Below are 17,668 nucleotides of genomic sequence, written 5' to 3'. Positions count from 1 at the left end.
CTTGGGATGAAACAGACAAGTTGGCTACATTCCAATGAAATAACATTCAGAAATGGTATGAGTATCCTGGACCACAGTTTTTGAAAACTGCACTCTTGTCACAGGGAATAATGAGAACACAAGTTCTTTGCTCTTTCATTTTTCACTCTATAGCTAGAAAAAAAAACAGTTCTTTGCTGGTGACTATCAGTGATCTGATTTGCAAAAATTGATTTTGGAAAAGGGAGTCATGTTTTAATTCTCATAAAAGACAACAGAAACACAACTTGGGTCTTATTTTCCTTTGCAGCCCAAAAGTGTTGCAAAAAATTAACAGCATGATTCACTTCAATAATCCAGACTGAAACGTCTGTCTTCATAATGAACACAGTGCACACTTGTGCATTTGACCAGCAGCCAAGAGTACATAATAAACTAAAACCAATCGTCTTGGCATTTAGCATGCAGCCTGAAAACTCACACCTCAGTGAGGGCATACAATGTGCTCAACTAAAAGAAAAAAGCCATACAGTGCAGTATTTGCATTTTATAACATAGAACCAATTTCTGCAGTGTTATTGGCAACACTTGGTTAATATAGTGTGCACAGCACATATTTAAATATGTTCAAAGTCCTATCTGCAGAAGAATGCCACAACACAATGGTAAACAACCCAGTCTAGGAGCTCTGTTTATATCAGAGAGTAAGTAAAATTATGTTTTTGTTCAGATAGACATGCAACTAACATTAGTCCATCAGGTGGAAAACTGATCGTCCAGAATTGCCTCTCAATGCAGACAGGACATTTGATCTGATTCAGCAAAACTAATTCAGGTGCTGCAGCAACATGTATCTCTGAACCGTGTTTAAATTGCTCCTTGTTCCTCTCTTTCTCCCATTCTCTGTCAATAGAAGCAAGGTCGTACAGTATTTATTACTCTTATCAGCTATGCTGAGGGAAAGACCTTAAGCCAATTATAATGGATAAAACAAATCAATCACAGGACTTGAGTCTCCTAGGAAATCGTAACAATGGTGTACAGAATAATATACAAATTTTATAGTCCTTTCCTATAACACCACTGAATGCAAGGACTTGGATAACTTCTAAAGGTAATGCACTGTATATAATCCACAAATTCATCTCCTGTTAAAGGGTATGAACCCCATAGAAAAAGATCTGACATTAATCTGATGAGCCCCAATATGGATGAATTTGGTTATACATTACCTCCTAGTGACATATTTACAATAATTGTAACATGCTTGAAATTGCTCCATTTTGTTTTGGCTAAAAAGAAAACCTGATGAGACAAAATGCTCAATTTAGGTATCTTGTTCCAAACTCAAAATACTTAAAACACACATTTCAAGCTTGGAACTCCTGCACATACCTACTACTGTGGAAAAAATCAACTTTTCAGAGAGTTAAAATAAAATTTCGTACCCTATGTGACTCTTGACCCTCAAAACAATTAACAATTAACGTAAATAATACAAAAAAAAAATTCAATGTATATGTTAAGCAGTTCTTTGAGGCTTGGAAAAAAAGGAAAATCTACTGGAATAACCAAGATGTGATTAAATACATAAGAAACATGAGGGGAAAATGTGTGACTGAGCATATATACAGTATGTGATAAATGAACAACACTATTGTTGGATCACATTTTTATTATCTTGGTGGTTTAAAAATGTCCAAGATGGTGCCTGCATTTTATTTAACACTTAGGCCCCGAGGGGATGCCTTTAACAAAACAATATCGGCATCAATCCACACTCACACATTCAGGTACAAATTTAGGAGCATTTTTTTTTCACCAAGAAAGGGAATTTTGGTCCCTTGGGGCAATTTCATGCTTTGTGGAGGCATTTGATAAGGGCCAACAATTGGAGCAGTCAAAGCCTGGTAAGATACAGGGAAAGGAGTGAGTCCCAAAGACCAGCATTGTCCTTAATGCAGTCCCATTGTAAGACAGTTCCTCCAGGTACAAGGCTGGCCTTCAGCATGACTTCTTGTCAAGTGTTTGCTCTGAACTTCATCTCTTGAGGTCCCACCTGGGCCAAAATGCCTCTAGCTGCTTCTGTTTTTAGCTGCATATTCTGTGGTCTCAGATGCGTGTGGCATCCTGTCCAGTGAGAGGTGGCTGTATCGCTTCAAGCTGACAGATTATGTCTGCAACAAATGGGCGCTCCTGAGGATTGACTACCATTGTGGAAGAGAGGAGGTGTTCCAAGGCTGGGGAGTACCTGAAATTTAGAACCCATTTAGATCGATCTATCCTTGGATTAAGAGCAGCCCCACAACCCCCTCCCCAACCTTCTAGGTAGCAAATGCTTACCTGGTATTTGGGGGCACCGTAAGGTTGTTCTGAACAGCTAAGGCCACACTGTCCCCCTTTTGGAAAATCATGTCATAAGGTCCTTCACCAAACATCATGCAGTAGAGAACACAGCCTAAGGACTAAGCAGAGGGAAGGTGAGCCTAGGGAGCAAAAAGCTGACCGAGGAACAATGAAATAGGATTTTTTATTTCCTATAGACTTGAATGTATTGCAGCAATATTAAATGTTATTTATATTTTCTAAGAAGTGATGATCCTTACCCAGATGTCAGTACGTTCATCAATAACACATTCACGCTCAACATGGAACAGTTCTGGGGCTCGATAGGAGATGGTGCAGCGTTGGGCAGCCCAGTCCTGTGGGATCAACAGGGGAAGGAAGACAAAGACTGGGAAGAAAGGGGAGAAATATCCCAACTTTTCTCTGCTAGCAAGTTTCCCCCACAGATCCCCCTGGTTGCTATTGGGGAATAGTTAACAGGAAAAATATTTTAAATTAAGGGCATTAACATTAAATATAACACATAGCAGTTCGTGCATAGTAGTGGGTAGGAGACAAGTAGGAAATTTCAGGGCTGTAGATTAAACTGGGGATTTGGGGAAAAACACTCTAGCAGAAGGCACTGGTAAACTACTCCCATGCTGTTGACAAAAGAAAACTAGGTGGATGTGTACCTACATTGTCACTAGAAACTAAGTTCAAGTGAGATTTTAATAAGCCAGGAGAGTCCTAACAAAGTCACTGATAAGGGAAAAAAGAAATCTCACCTTGATCTGCTTGCCTTTTTCAAAATACTCAAGAGGCTGAAGTTATGATTTGCAAATCCCGTAATATATAAATATATCTTCCTGGACAGATCTCACTACAGTAATTGATTCTATTGCTTCTGCTTGCTTGCTGTTGAAACTATGACTATGTTTGCCTATATTGAAATATTGATCTGGATGGAAAGGGGAAACTGCAGCAATCGCCCCCCTTTCTTAAAAGCAAGGGCTACTTTGCTTTATGGTGGGTGGGAAGTTTTGTGAGAAACAGAGGTAGATACTATTTCATTACTAATGTTTATTTTGACTGGCTGTAGATCTCTAAGGTCTTGGGACCAAGGGTGGGATTCTACCGGTTTGGACTGGTTCGGATGAACCGGATGTTAAATTTGTATCTGGTTCACTGAACCAGTATTTGAACTGACCGGCTGGCCCCACTCACCACTTCTCTCCCCAGAGTCTCCACATGGCCCATTTTCGATGCAGGTAAGTGCAGGGTCCATGTGGTGGCTCTGGGAGGGGGAAAAAATAGGCCTTCTGGAAGCCCAGAAATGAGCCTGTTTCCGTTTTCCGGAGGGCCTCCAGAGCCCGGGAGAGGCCGTTTTTGCCATCCCATAACCCCGAGGGAAGCCTCCGGACCATTGGGAAGGTAAAAAATGGCCCTACCAGAAGTACCGGAAGTCATGAAATGGGCCTGTTTATGGCTTCTGGAGGGCCTCAGAGCCCATTTTCGCCCTCCCAGAGGCCCAAGGGAAGCCTCCAAAACCATGGGAAGGCGAAAAATGGCCCTACTGGAAGTATTGCAAGTCCGGAAATGGGCCTGTTTCTGGCTTCTGGGTGGCCTCCAGACCTCAGAGGCCATTTTTACCCTCCCAGAGGCCCAAGGGAAGCCTCTGGACCCTTGGGAAGGTGAAAAATGGTCCTCCCGGAAGTTCCGGTAGGCCATGCCACGGCCACCGAGTAACTGGGCAGCGAACCAGTTGCTGGGATTTTTGAATCCCACCCCTGCTTGCATAACTTTGAAGTCGAGAACAAGTTGGCCTGGGTAGGGAAGGAAAAGATTCTTCCTGGAAACTCAAATTAGCTGATTCACTCAATGTCAATAATCCTGAGCTAGACAGAACAACAGTTCTGATTCAGGATCTTCTAGAATCTGAGTGCATCTACCCTCACTTTCGGGGGCATCTTCAACAATGGTTATGATCTTCCAAACAGCGGGCACAACTAGACAAGTGGAGACCTGATCCTGAGTATGCAATATGCATGACACACATTTGAGGCTGGACTTTGGGTTCACCTGCTCAAATGACAGCAATAGTCATTGTGGATGCCACTGCTGATTTTTCCAAATCTTTTGCATATAAACTTGATTTTGCCATCAAGATACCCAGTCATTTCTTTTAAGGGGAAATAACATGTTGGGACACAAAATACTTTGTGCCACCATTTTGCATTCATAGACAATATCACTACTTGCTAATAATATCCTTCTTTTGCCATTAAATGAAGGGTGCTGGGATATCAATAAAAGTCCCTGACTTTTATAGTCTGAATAGTTTCATTTCACTGGATGGTTTTCCTTCATCGTTAGAGCTACACTCTCATTTCTTTTCGAACAGATCAACCTCATACCTGAATAGTCATAGCTTCCCGTGAGCTCCGCACCTCAATGCAAGCCTGATTCATGGAGCCTAGGTCCATGAGCAGTGGCTGATCTTCATTGTCCAGCAGCACATTTGTTGGTTTTAAATCTCTGGAAAAGGGCAAGCAGAATATAAATGGATCCCCAAATCTGTATTTGGCAACAATCCAAAGCTTTATCCAAATCCTGCTTTAAAGGAAGTTTGAAGCTTGTAATATTTCAATCAAGGGCTTTCCTGTACTAAACATACTGCCACGCTGATGTTCTGTGCCTTAGGTTTTTCTTTATCTTTGCAAACTCCTCTTTGCCAGCAACCCTATAACAAAGACTGACAGTCTGTCATGACCTCAGTTCTGCTCCCCATTTGTGGTTCTCATTGCTACTCTATTCATGCACCCTGTGTCAACTCATAAAACATTTCTATGCCCATTTCTGAGTTGCCATGAACAGAAAGGCGGGGAGAAGGAATTTGAAAGAGCAGTGAAGCAGTTTGGAATTGAAAGTGCATTCTATTCATATCCTGCAAAGATTATAACTAAGCGACTGGAGTTGCTGCCTCAAATCTCTAATTGGAGAACATGATTGATGACTCTTGGCTATGAACGTGTTTCATTGGAGAATACGAATTATGATACACCCAGAGGGGTGGGGGGAAATCCAGGGTCAAGGTTGACAATGAATTACGTGTCTCAGAATCGGCTACACACTGGTCATATTGACATATTAGCTCCTAATAAATCCTTTGAAGTGTTTGAAGCTTGGCTCAAAGCTCATGATTTAATTAGGGCCACTGCTGGAATCCTGACACCCTGCTGTCCAAGGCCAGCTTCTTACCTGTGTGCAAATCCCTTGTTATGAATGGCCTGCAGTCCTCGGCAGATGCCATGAAAAATGACCAGGATACGCTCCTCAGGCATGAAGGAGCCTTTATCTCTCAGAGATTCCACTTCCTGCCAGAGGGTCCCTCTCTGGAAAAGAAACCCAGGCATGTTAGTAACTGAAATGGCATGCACGTTCTCCAAACTTACTGAATGAAGAAAAAGATTTGTCCCTAGATATTAAGAGACTGTGGCCTAAGGGTGATTTACCCTTTTTATCTGAGTCTCACAACTGCAGAGACTTAATCAATATTGGTTTGGTTGCTTCTGGTTCAATCCGAAACAAGCAAATCATTTATTTAAAGCAGGACTAGTTACGCCTAGTTTTGTAGCTACAGTGAATATACCATGATATTCTAAAGCAGAGGGTTCACAAACTTGGCACTTTAAGATTTCTAGTAGACTTCAACCCCAGAATTCTCCAGCCAGGCCTGCGGGGGGGGGGGGGGGGGGGGGGGGGGGGGGGGGGGGGGGGGGGGGGGGGGGGGGGGGGGGGGGGGGGGGGGGGGGGGGGGGGGGGGGGGGGGGGGGGGGGGGGGGGGGCGGGGCGGGGGGGGGGGGGGGGGGGGGGGGGGGGGGGGGGGGGGGGGGGGGGGGGGGGGGGGGGGGGGGGGGGGGGGGGGGGGGGGGGGGGGGGGGGGGGGGGGGGGGGGGGGGGGGGGGGGGGGGGGGGGGGGGGGGGGGGGGGGGGGGGGGGGGGGGGGGGGGGGGGGGGGGGGGCGGGCCCGCCCGGGGGGGGGGGGGGGGGGGGGGGGGGGGGGGGGGGGGGGGGGGGGGGGGGGGGGGGGGGGGGGGGGGGGGGGGGGGGGGGGGGGGGGGGGGGGGGGGGGGGGGGGGGGGGGGGGCATAGCTCCACACGGAGCTATGAATTTTGGGAGTTGAAGTCCACAAGTCTTGAAGTTGCCAAGTTTGGGGACCCCTGTTCTAAGGGTTGATTAATGTATTTGCTACTTGGCCATAAACTGTAAATATATAGCCCTAAAATTGTCCTAGAACTCTTAGGTGCCTGTGGTTGTAGATTCCCCCCCCCCCAAGGGAAAATATGGCAGAAACAGCATGGCTGAGCAAAATTACAGGCACAACTTACAACATCCTGATTGGCTTGAAGGAGGAAAGGGAACAGATATGAGAGGACCTTAGCTGACTTCAAATGCACTGCATGTAGAAGGGTGTTTTTCAAGCTTGCTAACTTTAAGTTGTGTAGACTTCAACTCCCAGGATTCCCCAACTGGCTTTTCTGGGAGTTGAAATGCACACATTTTAAAAGTTCCAAGTTTGAAAAACACTGATACGGAAAGCCAGTTGCTGGTGATAACTGGAGTCTCTTCTGCACATTATGCTCCCCTTGAGAGGCCAGGTATGTCACTGGATACGCAGTTGATGGCTGCACTAAGAAAGCTTTTATACTGTTTTTATACAGTTTGGGATGGAGCACAGCTACACCTTTTGGGGAAAAACCAGCCTCTGTTACATGTGTCTTGTTTGCATCCAATTAAATTGATGTAACGCTGCATTTGAAGAACATTGCAAACTTCAGCTACTGCAAAATATCCAAAACCTGTTTTTCAGAAAAGTGCAATAATTTAACTTTTATTTCCAGTCATGATTCCAGTACTATTTATTACCAATGGACACTTTGGTACTAGTTTGAAAGGATCCCCTTCTCTCACAATCCCCTGGATTTTCATCTGAGGCCTTGCTCAATGTCCCAATATCACTGGAGCCCTAGCTGTGTCATCTCCACTGGGTTGACCAGACGAGGAATCAACTCTCCAGGAAGGCTAAAACTACCTTTATTGAGATCAACTACAATAATAGAATCTTGCAAGTCTGATTTTGTGTACTCCCCCTTCTTTTAATCAAGTGAATTAGGGAGGTGTCTGCCTGAGCTGTTTCTAAATATTACCTCATTTTTCTGGACTTAAAAAATGTTCCAGCCATTTTTGCCTAGATAGCAGTTTTAGGCACTGAACACCCAGAGTCGTCTTCCTTACTCTCCACAAGCTGGCAGGGGCAGAATCTTTGAAGATGGAATACCAGATTGCTATCAAGATATATTGCCTTCCTTGTGTTGGCTTGTTGGCACCCTACTGAAAACTTTTTCTCTGTGTGTCAATTTGCCCAATTTTGGAAGTGGGCAAATTTTAATTTTGGTCCTTGTTCTGCAAACTGTTGTTGTATTTGTGTCAAAAGCATCGAGACGCTTCCGGGTTGAAAGGATTAGCTGGTGACATCACTGTTGCCCAGGGGATGCCCGCTGAGGGGTCCTTTCATGTCTCTATTAATGAGCCCACCAAAGTGATACCTATTTGTCTACTCGCATTTGCATGCTCTCAAACTGCTACATTGGCAGGAGCTCACCCCGTCACACAGCAGCACTCAGTCTCGAATGCAGGTTTAACAGATTGTCAATTCACCATTATAATCACATGAGCCACCACATTCCCTGTTATGCAAGTTATACTTCAGGAGATTTGTTGTTTTAAATAGTTTCATTTAAAAGGAAAATACTTTAACCTTTGTGATCACAAGCCATGCACACAAAACAAAAATGGAAAATAAATGCGATTGCATAAGAATATATATGCCGAAGCCACTGGAGCAATTATAGCAATTATACAACAGTCTTCTTGGTGTAAGAATGTGGATCTTAATTATACTGGCTGACTAGTTAATTATACCTTAGAAATAGCCTTCACATGAATTGAAAGTGGGGTTTGCACATAGAGCCCGTTCTTCTCCCTGCCCCACCTAATTTATCCAGAGAACGCATTTCTTGGCATGCACCTACTGAACCTATCTGCACCTTATCCCTTAACTAGGAAATTGGTCTGGAGGCTACTGACCTTGAGGAAAGGCAAGAGGAGCCAGGCCTCATGTTTGGATCCTTTCTCTACCATGGCATGTGCACAGAGAGGCAAGATGTTGGGGTGCTCAAAAAGCAGGTGCATCTCTACCTCGTGCAGAGCTTCCTGACGATCATCCTTGTCATGGCATATGATGCGTTTCAAGGCATAGAAGCGCCCATCCTGCAGCCCTTCGACAAGGTCCACATAACTGAAGCCACTGCAGGGAGTAAAACAGAATAAGCCACAGGGCAAGAGGACAAAGACTTGTGTATTCTGATGTAAATGGAACCCAAACAACTTATTTTCTCTCCTCTTTTCTACCATGACTTTCTTTACTTTCAAAGCTCACCCTTATTCTTAAATTATGACCCTGTTCTGCTATCAACCGCATCCTACACTTCGCAGCACTGCGAGGGCTGTGCTTTCCACACGGAGTTGCTGGTTCATCGATGCCAGCTTAATAGTTGCTATTCATATCAGTTCAGTGCTGACACATAATAATGAGATTATAGAGAAAGGGTAGATATCTAATGCTACAACTGGAAGAAGAACAAGAGAGGACTCTTGTTCATGTTGTGTCCCTGGTTTGTTTATAATTTCATGAAGCTGTTGTTGCTTTTTTCAAAAATACTTTGTGTAGCACTGTACAATTGTTAGCTTGATAAAGGGAGAAATGTTGAAATAAATGCCATATAGCATTAAGCAGAATTCTGGTTCTCCATAGCACTTTATCACAATATTGATAAAACTGTCCAAAAAGGCACAGCCACTGAATATGCTTAGCAATCACAAAAGAGTTTATGCATATCCCAAAATATACCTAATTAGAAATAAGTGGGGAAGATCACCAGCTCTGTAGGAATCTGATATTTGCTATCATTAAAAACTATTTTATATTTAGTTTATAATGATATTTTATAATATTAGAAACTAAACATTAAATATTGATAGTCTGATGGTCTGCTCCGTTGCTGTGCTCATATATATATATATATATATATATATATATATATATATATATATATATATATATATATATATATATATATATATATATAGTCATGGTTTTTCACGTCATTATAGTTGTGCTTTTAAAGTTGTAGCAACGTTTCAGCAGAATCTCATCTGCCATCATCAGGCTTCTGTATTCTGCCATCATCAGGCTTCTGTACAATACAGAAGCCTGATGATGGCAGATGAGATTCTGCTGAAACGTTGCTACAACTTTAAAAGCACAACTATAATGACGTGGGAAAATACCCGAACAAAGCTGAAGGCCATACATGTAAGTACCCGCGAAAACTTAAGAAAACAAATATATATATATGAGTGTCATGAAGAAAAGGATGAAAGTCTGAGATATTACTGGGGGAAGAGAAGCAGCACACATAAGGCGCAGAAAATATATGATTATGTATCAGAAATAACATTCTAACCGTAATGAGTGGTAAGCAACAAAATCAGATGCCCAGAGGAATTGTGATATCACCTTCCTTGGAGTAACAGGAAGCCCAATTCATGTATGAAAAGCTGGAGGGAATAGCACCAAGTGAAGAAAAAAAAAATACACCTGTCTTTAATGAAGCTTGAATGACAACTTTGGAGGAATATTTTGGAGAAGGTGGGAAGTGGATAGAAAAACCAATGGCCCTCCACGTGGCTGGACTGCAACTCACAGCAGCTGAAGCCAGCTATGGTGAGGATGATGGATGATACTGATCAGAATAATCTGAAAGGAACAACTTTCTCATATCTGGAATAAACCTTGAAATGCAATAATTCTACCCCTGGCAAACAAAGTGTGTGTATATACACATATATACTTCCTACTACTTTAAAAGCGTGAACATATGCGGTCAAAACATCTTCCTACAGGTGGAGAACTACATGGAGAATTTATACTAGTAGGAGTCAGAGAAGGCAGTGATGGGGAGACAATGATGAGAAGCACTTTAGGTAAAAGTTTTGTGCTTTGCATTTGGGTCTTTCTTGATTACCACAGTTAAAAGGAAATATAGACCAAACTTTGGTAAAAGATAGGGTAGTGATTAAAGGGTCCTTTGTGAAATTTCAAAATGAATCACGGCAAAGCATCTTAAAAGATCCCTCTGGAAGGAGTCCAATACTCACCCCTCCCCAAGCCTGTGGATTAAAAGATAGCGTTTGTTATTGATGGTGATGGTCCCCCTTGAACAGATACACAGGGCATGACCCATGGTGGTCGCTTCAACATCCTTCAGACTCTATAGAGGATAAGAAAGCAAAGTACCAGACTTTGGTATAGCCATTGTAAAGGCCTAAGGCTGAGAAAAGAGGGACAGCCTCATGTGAAGATATTAATAAATGGATACATATGCAAGTAGTCCATGTTTAACATTCACAACTGGGACTGGCAATTTGATCATTAAGCAAAGTAGTTGCTAGATAAAACGGTAAATGCATTTCTGACCTTATTTCAGCTTTCCTTTGCTTTGCAGATCTGCAAAGGTCACACATGCAAAGTCACTTTTTCATCACGTGAGAAATGTGAGCAGTCATTGTGCAAAGTAGTTGCTAAACATGGATTATCTGTGTAATTAAACCAGATGATCTTTCATGTAAGGTATAACACTGAAGGGGAATACAAGAGAATAATAGTTCATATTGTTTGCCCAATAACAGAATTGTCCATTCATCAGTTTCTTTTCTCTCAATATCATCATATTGACTGGAAAAAATATGGTCACAACATTGGTACTGGAGTGGAAATGAGACAGCTCAAATTGCAGGCTGTAATATAAGCTATCTTTCTGTGGGTAGGAGCCAGATTAAAAAAACATGGGAACATTTTCTCCAGCTTCTGAGAGCTTCAAAACCAGTAAATATCATCTGGAAATGCCATAGAAGGGCAATGGGCCAGAATTTTCAGTCCCTCTTTTTTACCCCCCTGAAGTGAGGTTTATAAAAGTAAAACTAGGCTTAGCACGTTTATTTAGGGAAATATTAGAAAGAAGAGAAATTACACTGCTATGGCTTGCCACTAAATGTTGATGGTGCAATCTTAAATAGGCTTTGAGAATTGCAAAAAATAAAACAGCAACAAAAGCAGATGAAGCACATACAGACTTGCTGGCTTCCCAGCCCAGCTGAAGACAAATGTTCCATTCTCTATCCTGTTATAATAAAATATGTTCTGTGGAACTATAAAAAAGAGGGTTAATTGTCAACTCCAAAACAGCAGTCAGCTGCATGTCAACAGTTTGGCAGCCAAGAAATGTATACTCAATGAATCTTCTAAAAAGAAAAAAAACAATGATATTACGTGGAAAACTGGGGAACAGGGCCTGACTCCAGTCACCAAAATTTTGTAGTCTATTTTTGGAAAAACAAAAACAAAATGCCACTGTTCATCTCAACAAGGAATGGAACAATCTAGAATCAGAACTTCCTTCCACCTGCTCCCAGTTGAATCATATGATGAAATGTAATTGGTATCTTCCAAATATAAAGGCACTTCCTTAATGATACTAACTGAATTGATAGCATGGAAAGGGGAAGGAAAAGTCTCTCTCTTTAACTGCCTATCAAAAATGTGACTTTTTAAAAACTACATAATAAAACTCTTTTATATATTTCCCCTTGCTTGTCGAGTAAAGTACCGTCTCCCTGAGTGTCAACCATAATCCAAAATGAAAGGTCAGAAGCCTGCCCTTTGGATTACATTCTAAAAAGGCAAGGCACATAAGGAAAAAAAGGAGGGGGAAAAAAGGTAAAGATTAGGGAGTTTCTTCGGAGCCGGAGAGAAAAGCGTTGAGCAGCCCGTCACATTCAGTGGTTCAGAAAATATATACGGTTGATTGGGGGGCATCGAAAAGCCATCGAGGGAAGCAGTACATGCAGAGTTCCGCCATGGGAATAATGCACTCTGCACATGACCAGACGCACAGTCGCAGTTACTGTTATGTCATTAGTTCTAGAGTGGATAAGTGCATTAAATTCGGAGGCAGAGTTATGGCTCAAACTCTCAAACAGGGGACGGAAATCCTCGCCCTTTCTGCACCGCCATTCTCGAATATAGAACAGCCGCAAACTCGACCAAGCTCATCTTCATGCCCCGCCCATCCGCAGAGGCACACGGGGGTGGGGGAGAGAGCAGAGGAGAGGGGAGGGGGCGAGACACTCACCCAGTCTAGAGCTGGAAGGCGTCCTGGAGAGCTTGAGCGCGACAGGAGCCACTGCGCTGGCTGGTGACGTTATCACTCTGCGCCGTCTTCTCTTGCGGCCCTGGAGGTAACTAAGCAACCACTCGAGGGGAAGAAGAAAATAATATGTGAAAGAGGAAAAGAAGGCGGGAAGTGGGAAAGAACTGAAAAGCAAAAAGAGAAAAACAGACAGAAGTCATGAGTTGGGTGTTCAAGGGCAAGTCTGTAGAGTTTTTGGACAAAAAGTGTTGAGCTTCAGTATGGTGGGTTTTATTTGACTGGGGTTACTGAATATTTCCTAAAATGTGAGGGTCACTTTCAATTAACAGCAAAGACTTATTTTTAAATAAATGCGTATAGCCCTGTAACTTAGTCCCAAAAGTCCCAAAGGTGTGTGTCCCCCCCCCCCCCCAGGAGGCAACTGGACTTTCTGGTTTTTATTTGAAGACGTTCTGCTTCTCATTCAAGAAGCTTCTTCTGCTCTGATTGGATGGTGGGGAATGAAAGGATTTACACTCGCAAAGCAAAACGTCTTCAAAGAAAAACCAGAAAGTCCAGTTGCCTCTTGGGGAAAAAAAAAAAGCACCTTTGGGACAACAATGACTTGGGTGACTGAGAATCTCCACAGATATTTAGTCCCAAAAAGGCTGTTATGTTCTTGAGTTCTGCCATGAAAATAATGTATTAGCTGTACTTCACAGAGCTGTTGTGAAGATAATGTCAAACGAGCTCATGAAAGACTCTAAATGAGTTCCTCTAGGTAGGACATAATTGATTTTTAATATCAACCATTTCTCTAGAAAACATAGGGCAACATGTATAATCCACCACCACATAAATTAGTACAAAAACTGTGAACTAATTAGAACATGATTAGCCCAAGGTGTTCTGCTGAAATTTATAGATGTGTAGGGATGCAATAGTGGTGAATAGTGTGTCAAGGCAGATGTAATTTTAGCCACTTTAACATGCCGGAAAATGCATTGGGAGTTTTAATAAAATTTAATTGTGATCATTTTAATAATAATATTGTGAACAATGATGGCCTAGTGGTGAAGACACTCACCTCGGAAGGTTGAGAATTCAAACTGAGGTAGTTGCAGATGTTTCCTAGGGCGCAAAGAAAGAAAAAACTGTTGTGAACACTGCATAAGCATCAGGAAGGGCACTGGCCAGTAAATGCTCAGCTTCATCCAGTTGCTCCAACTCTCTCCTGAATAGAGACTACAGCAGAGGTCGGCAACCTTTTGGACCTCAGGGACCACCAAACTCCTAATTTTAAATCCCGGGGACCACTAATATGAGTTTTGACTGACTTGCTGACATTGGTGGGAGAGAGAGAGAGAGATCTGATCTAACCTCTCTCTCTCTCTCTCTCTCACACACACACACACACAGGGATTCAAATTTCTTAACTGGTTCAAATTTCTTAACTGGTTCTGGGGGTGTGACCTAATTTGTGGGTGTGGCTTGGTCATGTGACTGGCTGGGCATGGCTTGTATGTAAATATAAATATTTATGTAAATATTGATTTTTTTTTTATTAAAAAAGAGCAACTTTTACCAAAAATCAGGCAAAGCAGGCAGGCAGACTGAGTTGCTCACAGAATCACAGATTAACTTAGAGATCTATGATTCTGGAATTGGCTACCTGAGTCTGTCACATAAAATTTGCTTGCAAGCAAACTCAGAAAATTAACTCACAACACACTATGTATGTAAATATTGAATTTTTTATAAAAAAAGTGCAACTTTTACCCAAAATCAGGCAAAGCAGGCAGGCATATTGAGTTGCTCATAGATTCACTTAGAGATCTATCTATCCGCAATTGGCTATCTGCACTGAATAATAGGAGCTTCAGTCCTAAGGAAGGAGCTGAAGATCTAAAGATTAGCTAGAAAGCAAGAAATGCAATGATCTCCTGCTTTTTAGCTAATCTAAATCTCCCAGCACAGCAGAACAGCTGATGGTTGGAAAAAAAAAAAAAGGAAAAATAGCAACTTAGCAGGCAAATTTGCCAGGTAAGGAGTGAGTGGGCGGGGAGGGTTCCTCTGGGCCATTTGGGCGGTGCAGCCTTGTGTTCCTGTGCAGCCTGGATTAATTGCTTTGGGGGATGCTCTGCAGGTGATATTTCTCTGCAGACTACCAAAATTTTCTCGCTGGCCACCAGTGGTCTGTGGCCCACCGGTTGGCAACCACTGGACTACAGGGTCTTTTAAAAAGTGGGGGAGTAATCATTTTAATGTTGACAGCAGACATTTGACATTCTGATCAAATAACTTCCTTTGTGGCTTAGATTGCAATGGCATCTAGAGCCTGATTGGTTTTACCCAAATTTTACCATTCAGTGACTCCTAATTCCTTAGTTTATAACAGCATCTCATTATGAGGTGGCACAGAATGTGGTGATGCCAAGGATAGTGTGCTGGGACATTATGCACTGGTTACCTTGGATGCCTGTATGGATTCCCTGTTGCTGAATGAATACAATCATTATACAGGTCTGGCGAGTAAAAGGGACTTCCAATGACAAGTTTCAATAAATGGGACAAAACACACTGAAAAGCAAGAAGATTGTATAATTATATGATAGCAGCACACAATATTTAATAATTAAAATACTTGATATTCTTATGGAACCTTTTGCTCTCTCAGAATAGGTATGTATTAGCTTGTTTCATAATCACCATATTTGCTTCTGATCATTTATTAGATCTACAAGAAGTGTGAGTTATCTTTAAATCTAATTATAAAATAATTATGTAAATACAATACAGTATCAGCTTTTATTTACACTCTCAACTCACAGATTATTTGTCAGTAAAAAGAGCAACTTTTATCCAAAATCAGGCAAAGCAGGCAGGCAGACTGAGTTGCTCACAGAATCACAGATTAACTTAGAGATCTATGATTCTGGAATTGGCTACCTGAGTCTGTCACATAAAATTTGCTTGCAAGCAAACTCAGAAAATTAACTCACAACACACTATGTATGTAAATATTGAATTTTTTATTAAAAAAGTGCAACTTTTACCCAAAATCAGGCAAAGCAGGCAGGCATATTGAGTTGCTCATAGAATTACAGATTCACTTAGAGATCTATCTATCCGCAATTGGCTATCTGCACTGAATAATAGGAGCTTCAGTCCTAAGGAAGGAGCTGAAGATCTAAAGATTAGCTAGAAAGCAAGAAATGCAATGATCTCCTGCTTTTTAGCTAATCTAAATCTCCCAGCACAGCAGAACAGCTGATGGTTGGAAAAAGAAAAAAAAAAGGAAAAATAGCAACTTAGCAGGCAAATTTGCCAGGTAAGGAGTGAGTGGGCGGGGAGGGTTCCTCTGGGCCATTTGGGCGGTGCAGCCTTGTGTTCCTGTGCAGCCTGGATTAATTGCTTTGGGGGATGCTCTGCAGGTGATATTTCTCTGCAGACTACCAAAATTTTCTCGCGGGCCACCAGTGGTCTGTGGCCCACCGGTTGGCAACCACTGGACTACAGGGTCTTTTAAAAAGTGGGGGGAGTAATCATTTTAATGTTGACAGCAGACATTTGACATTCTGATCAAATAACTTCCTTTGTGGCTTAGATTGCAATGGCATCTAGAGCCTGATTGGTTTTACCCAAATTTTACCATTCAGTGACTCCTAATTCCTTAGTTTATAACAGCATCTCATTATGAGGTGGCACAGAATGTGGTGATGCCAAGGATAGTGTGCTGGGACATTATGCACTGGTTACCTTGGATGCCTGTATGGATTCCCTGTTGCTGAATGAATACAATCATTATACAGGTCTGGCGAGTAAAAGGGACTTCCAATGACAAGTTTCAATAAATGGGACAAAACACACTGAAAAGCAAGAAGATTGTATAATTATATGATAGCAGCACACAATATTTAATAATTAAAATACTTGATATTCTTATGGAACCTTTTGCTCTCTCAGAATAGGTATGTATTAGCTTGTTTCATAATCACCATATTTGCTTCTGATCATTTATTAGATCTACAAGAAGTGTGAGTTATCTTTAAATCTAGTGTGCATTATTTTAAAATAATTGATGCTTTTGAATCAATATCATACAATACAGTATCAGCTTAGGTATATTTACACTCTCAACTCACAGATAACTATTTGTCAGTATCCTGCTAGTTTGAGGAAATGTATGTTTTGCATAAGTTATGGTAAATAACCTCTCTTTCAGTTCCTCCGTGTTCATTTTTGCATTTAGAGGGAACTTGGTACATCATGGTAGTGTATTATGATATCCCAAATGATACTCTGATATGACTGGCTTTGGATTTAGTTCATTAAAAAAAATGCTGACTGGCCTTCTCCCCTCCCAACTCATAGGACGATCATCCGCTTCAGAGGAAGCACCAGGGCCTGCCCACCAGATTGTCATGTGATATCTTCTTGCAGCTTCTTGTTCCAGGCTGAAATTAACCTTAAACAGATGGGGCTGGGGCTGTATATTCTCATGGTAGTTTGCGGAGGTTTACGATTTCAGGTAAGCAAAAAGAATTAGGGAAGGATTTTATTAGGAAAGATGCTGAAATTTTTTTTTACAACTTTTTAAGGGAAATATTAAAGATTTATCTATCTGCTTTGTAATCTTCCATGTAATCTCATAGTCCAGGTTTTTCTTTAGATCTTTTTGGCACTTCTCCACAACCTTCTCCTGATATTCTGTTTGTAATTAGTGAGTTGATTGTTGTACCACTGAATTAAGCTCCTGTGTAATATAATTATCTTGGAATTGTTATACATGGAGCATAATCAGAACATAATCTGTTCTGCTCATTTAAAATTCTCAATAATCATTTGACTGAGGCCACAACAAAGAACACTACAGAGTTCCAATTATTTTAGACTATGATCTAAGTCATGCACTCAGAGCAAATTAATCATTTATTTTTCAAAATAAATTCTCAACAATCATGTGATCATGTTATGTGACTAGCTGGCTGATAATGTGTCACCATAGCATGGGAGATAAAGAGATAAAGTGACTCCACAGTATGACTCA

At 41.8% G+C, this 17,668-nt stretch overlaps 2 protein-coding genes across 4 annotated transcripts in view; one reads left to right on the top strand and one right to left on the bottom strand.

Moving 5' to 3' along the window:
• Positions 1 to 1,639: 1,639 nt before the first annotated feature.
• STK16 (serine/threonine kinase 16) lies at positions 1,640 to 12,683 on the bottom strand. Its single transcript, XM_026665590.2, has 8 exons — positions 12,622 to 12,683; positions 10,589 to 10,701; positions 8,456 to 8,675; positions 5,566 to 5,699; positions 4,722 to 4,842; positions 2,586 to 2,681; positions 2,323 to 2,444; positions 1,640 to 2,230 (listed from the first exon to the last, which is right to left on the bottom strand). Exons 2-8 carry the CDS (start codon positions 10,672 to 10,674, stop codon positions 2,092 to 2,094), a joined length of 918 nt encoding a protein of 305 aa, XP_026521375.2. The 5' UTR covers positions 10,675 to 10,701; positions 12,622 to 12,683; the 3' UTR covers positions 1,640 to 2,091.
• GLB1L (galactosidase beta 1 like) overlaps positions 12,617 to 17,668 on the top strand; it is a 13,958-nt gene continuing 8,906 nt past the window's right edge. For 2 of the 3 annotated variants that reach the window (XM_087950584.1, XM_087950577.1), the window contains exons 1-2: positions 12,617 to 12,727; positions 16,993 to 17,149. In XM_087950584.1, the coding sequence (XP_087806710.1) occupies positions 17,096 to 17,149 (54 nt within the window). In that variant the 5' untranslated portion in view covers positions 12,617 to 12,727; positions 16,993 to 17,095. Of the gene's footprint in view, positions 12,728 to 16,430; positions 16,590 to 16,992; positions 17,150 to 17,668 lie in introns of those variants that run through there. The other variant, XM_087950582.1, reaches the window with a different exon arrangement.

The sequence above is a fragment of the Notechis scutatus genome, chromosome 1 (assembly GCF_049901735.1).
Source record: "Notechis scutatus isolate UNSWTSFEM ecotype Mainland chromosome 1, rNotScu1.2, whole genome shotgun sequence".
Taxonomy (NCBI): Eukaryota; Metazoa; Chordata; class Lepidosauria; order Squamata; family Elapidae; genus Notechis; species Notechis scutatus.
Note: the sequence above shows the minus strand (reverse complement) of the source record. Positions and strands in the feature narration are given on the sequence as shown.

Bases quoted from the DNA above. Each gene is read 5' to 3' on its own strand.
- STK16 (XM_026665590.2), bottom strand. From the start codon at position 10,674: ATGGGTCATGCCCTGTGTATCTGTTCAAGGGGGACCATCACCATCAAT. The intron at 5,700-8,455 runs GTCAGTAGCCTC...TTTCTTTTCCAG, and splicing joins TCCTCTTGCCTTTCCTCAAG to AGAGGGACCCTCTGGCAGGA. The intron at 2,445-2,585 runs GTAAGGATCATC...CCCTCTGCTTAG, and splicing joins ATGAACGTACTGACATCTGG to TCCTTAGGCTGTGTTCTCTA.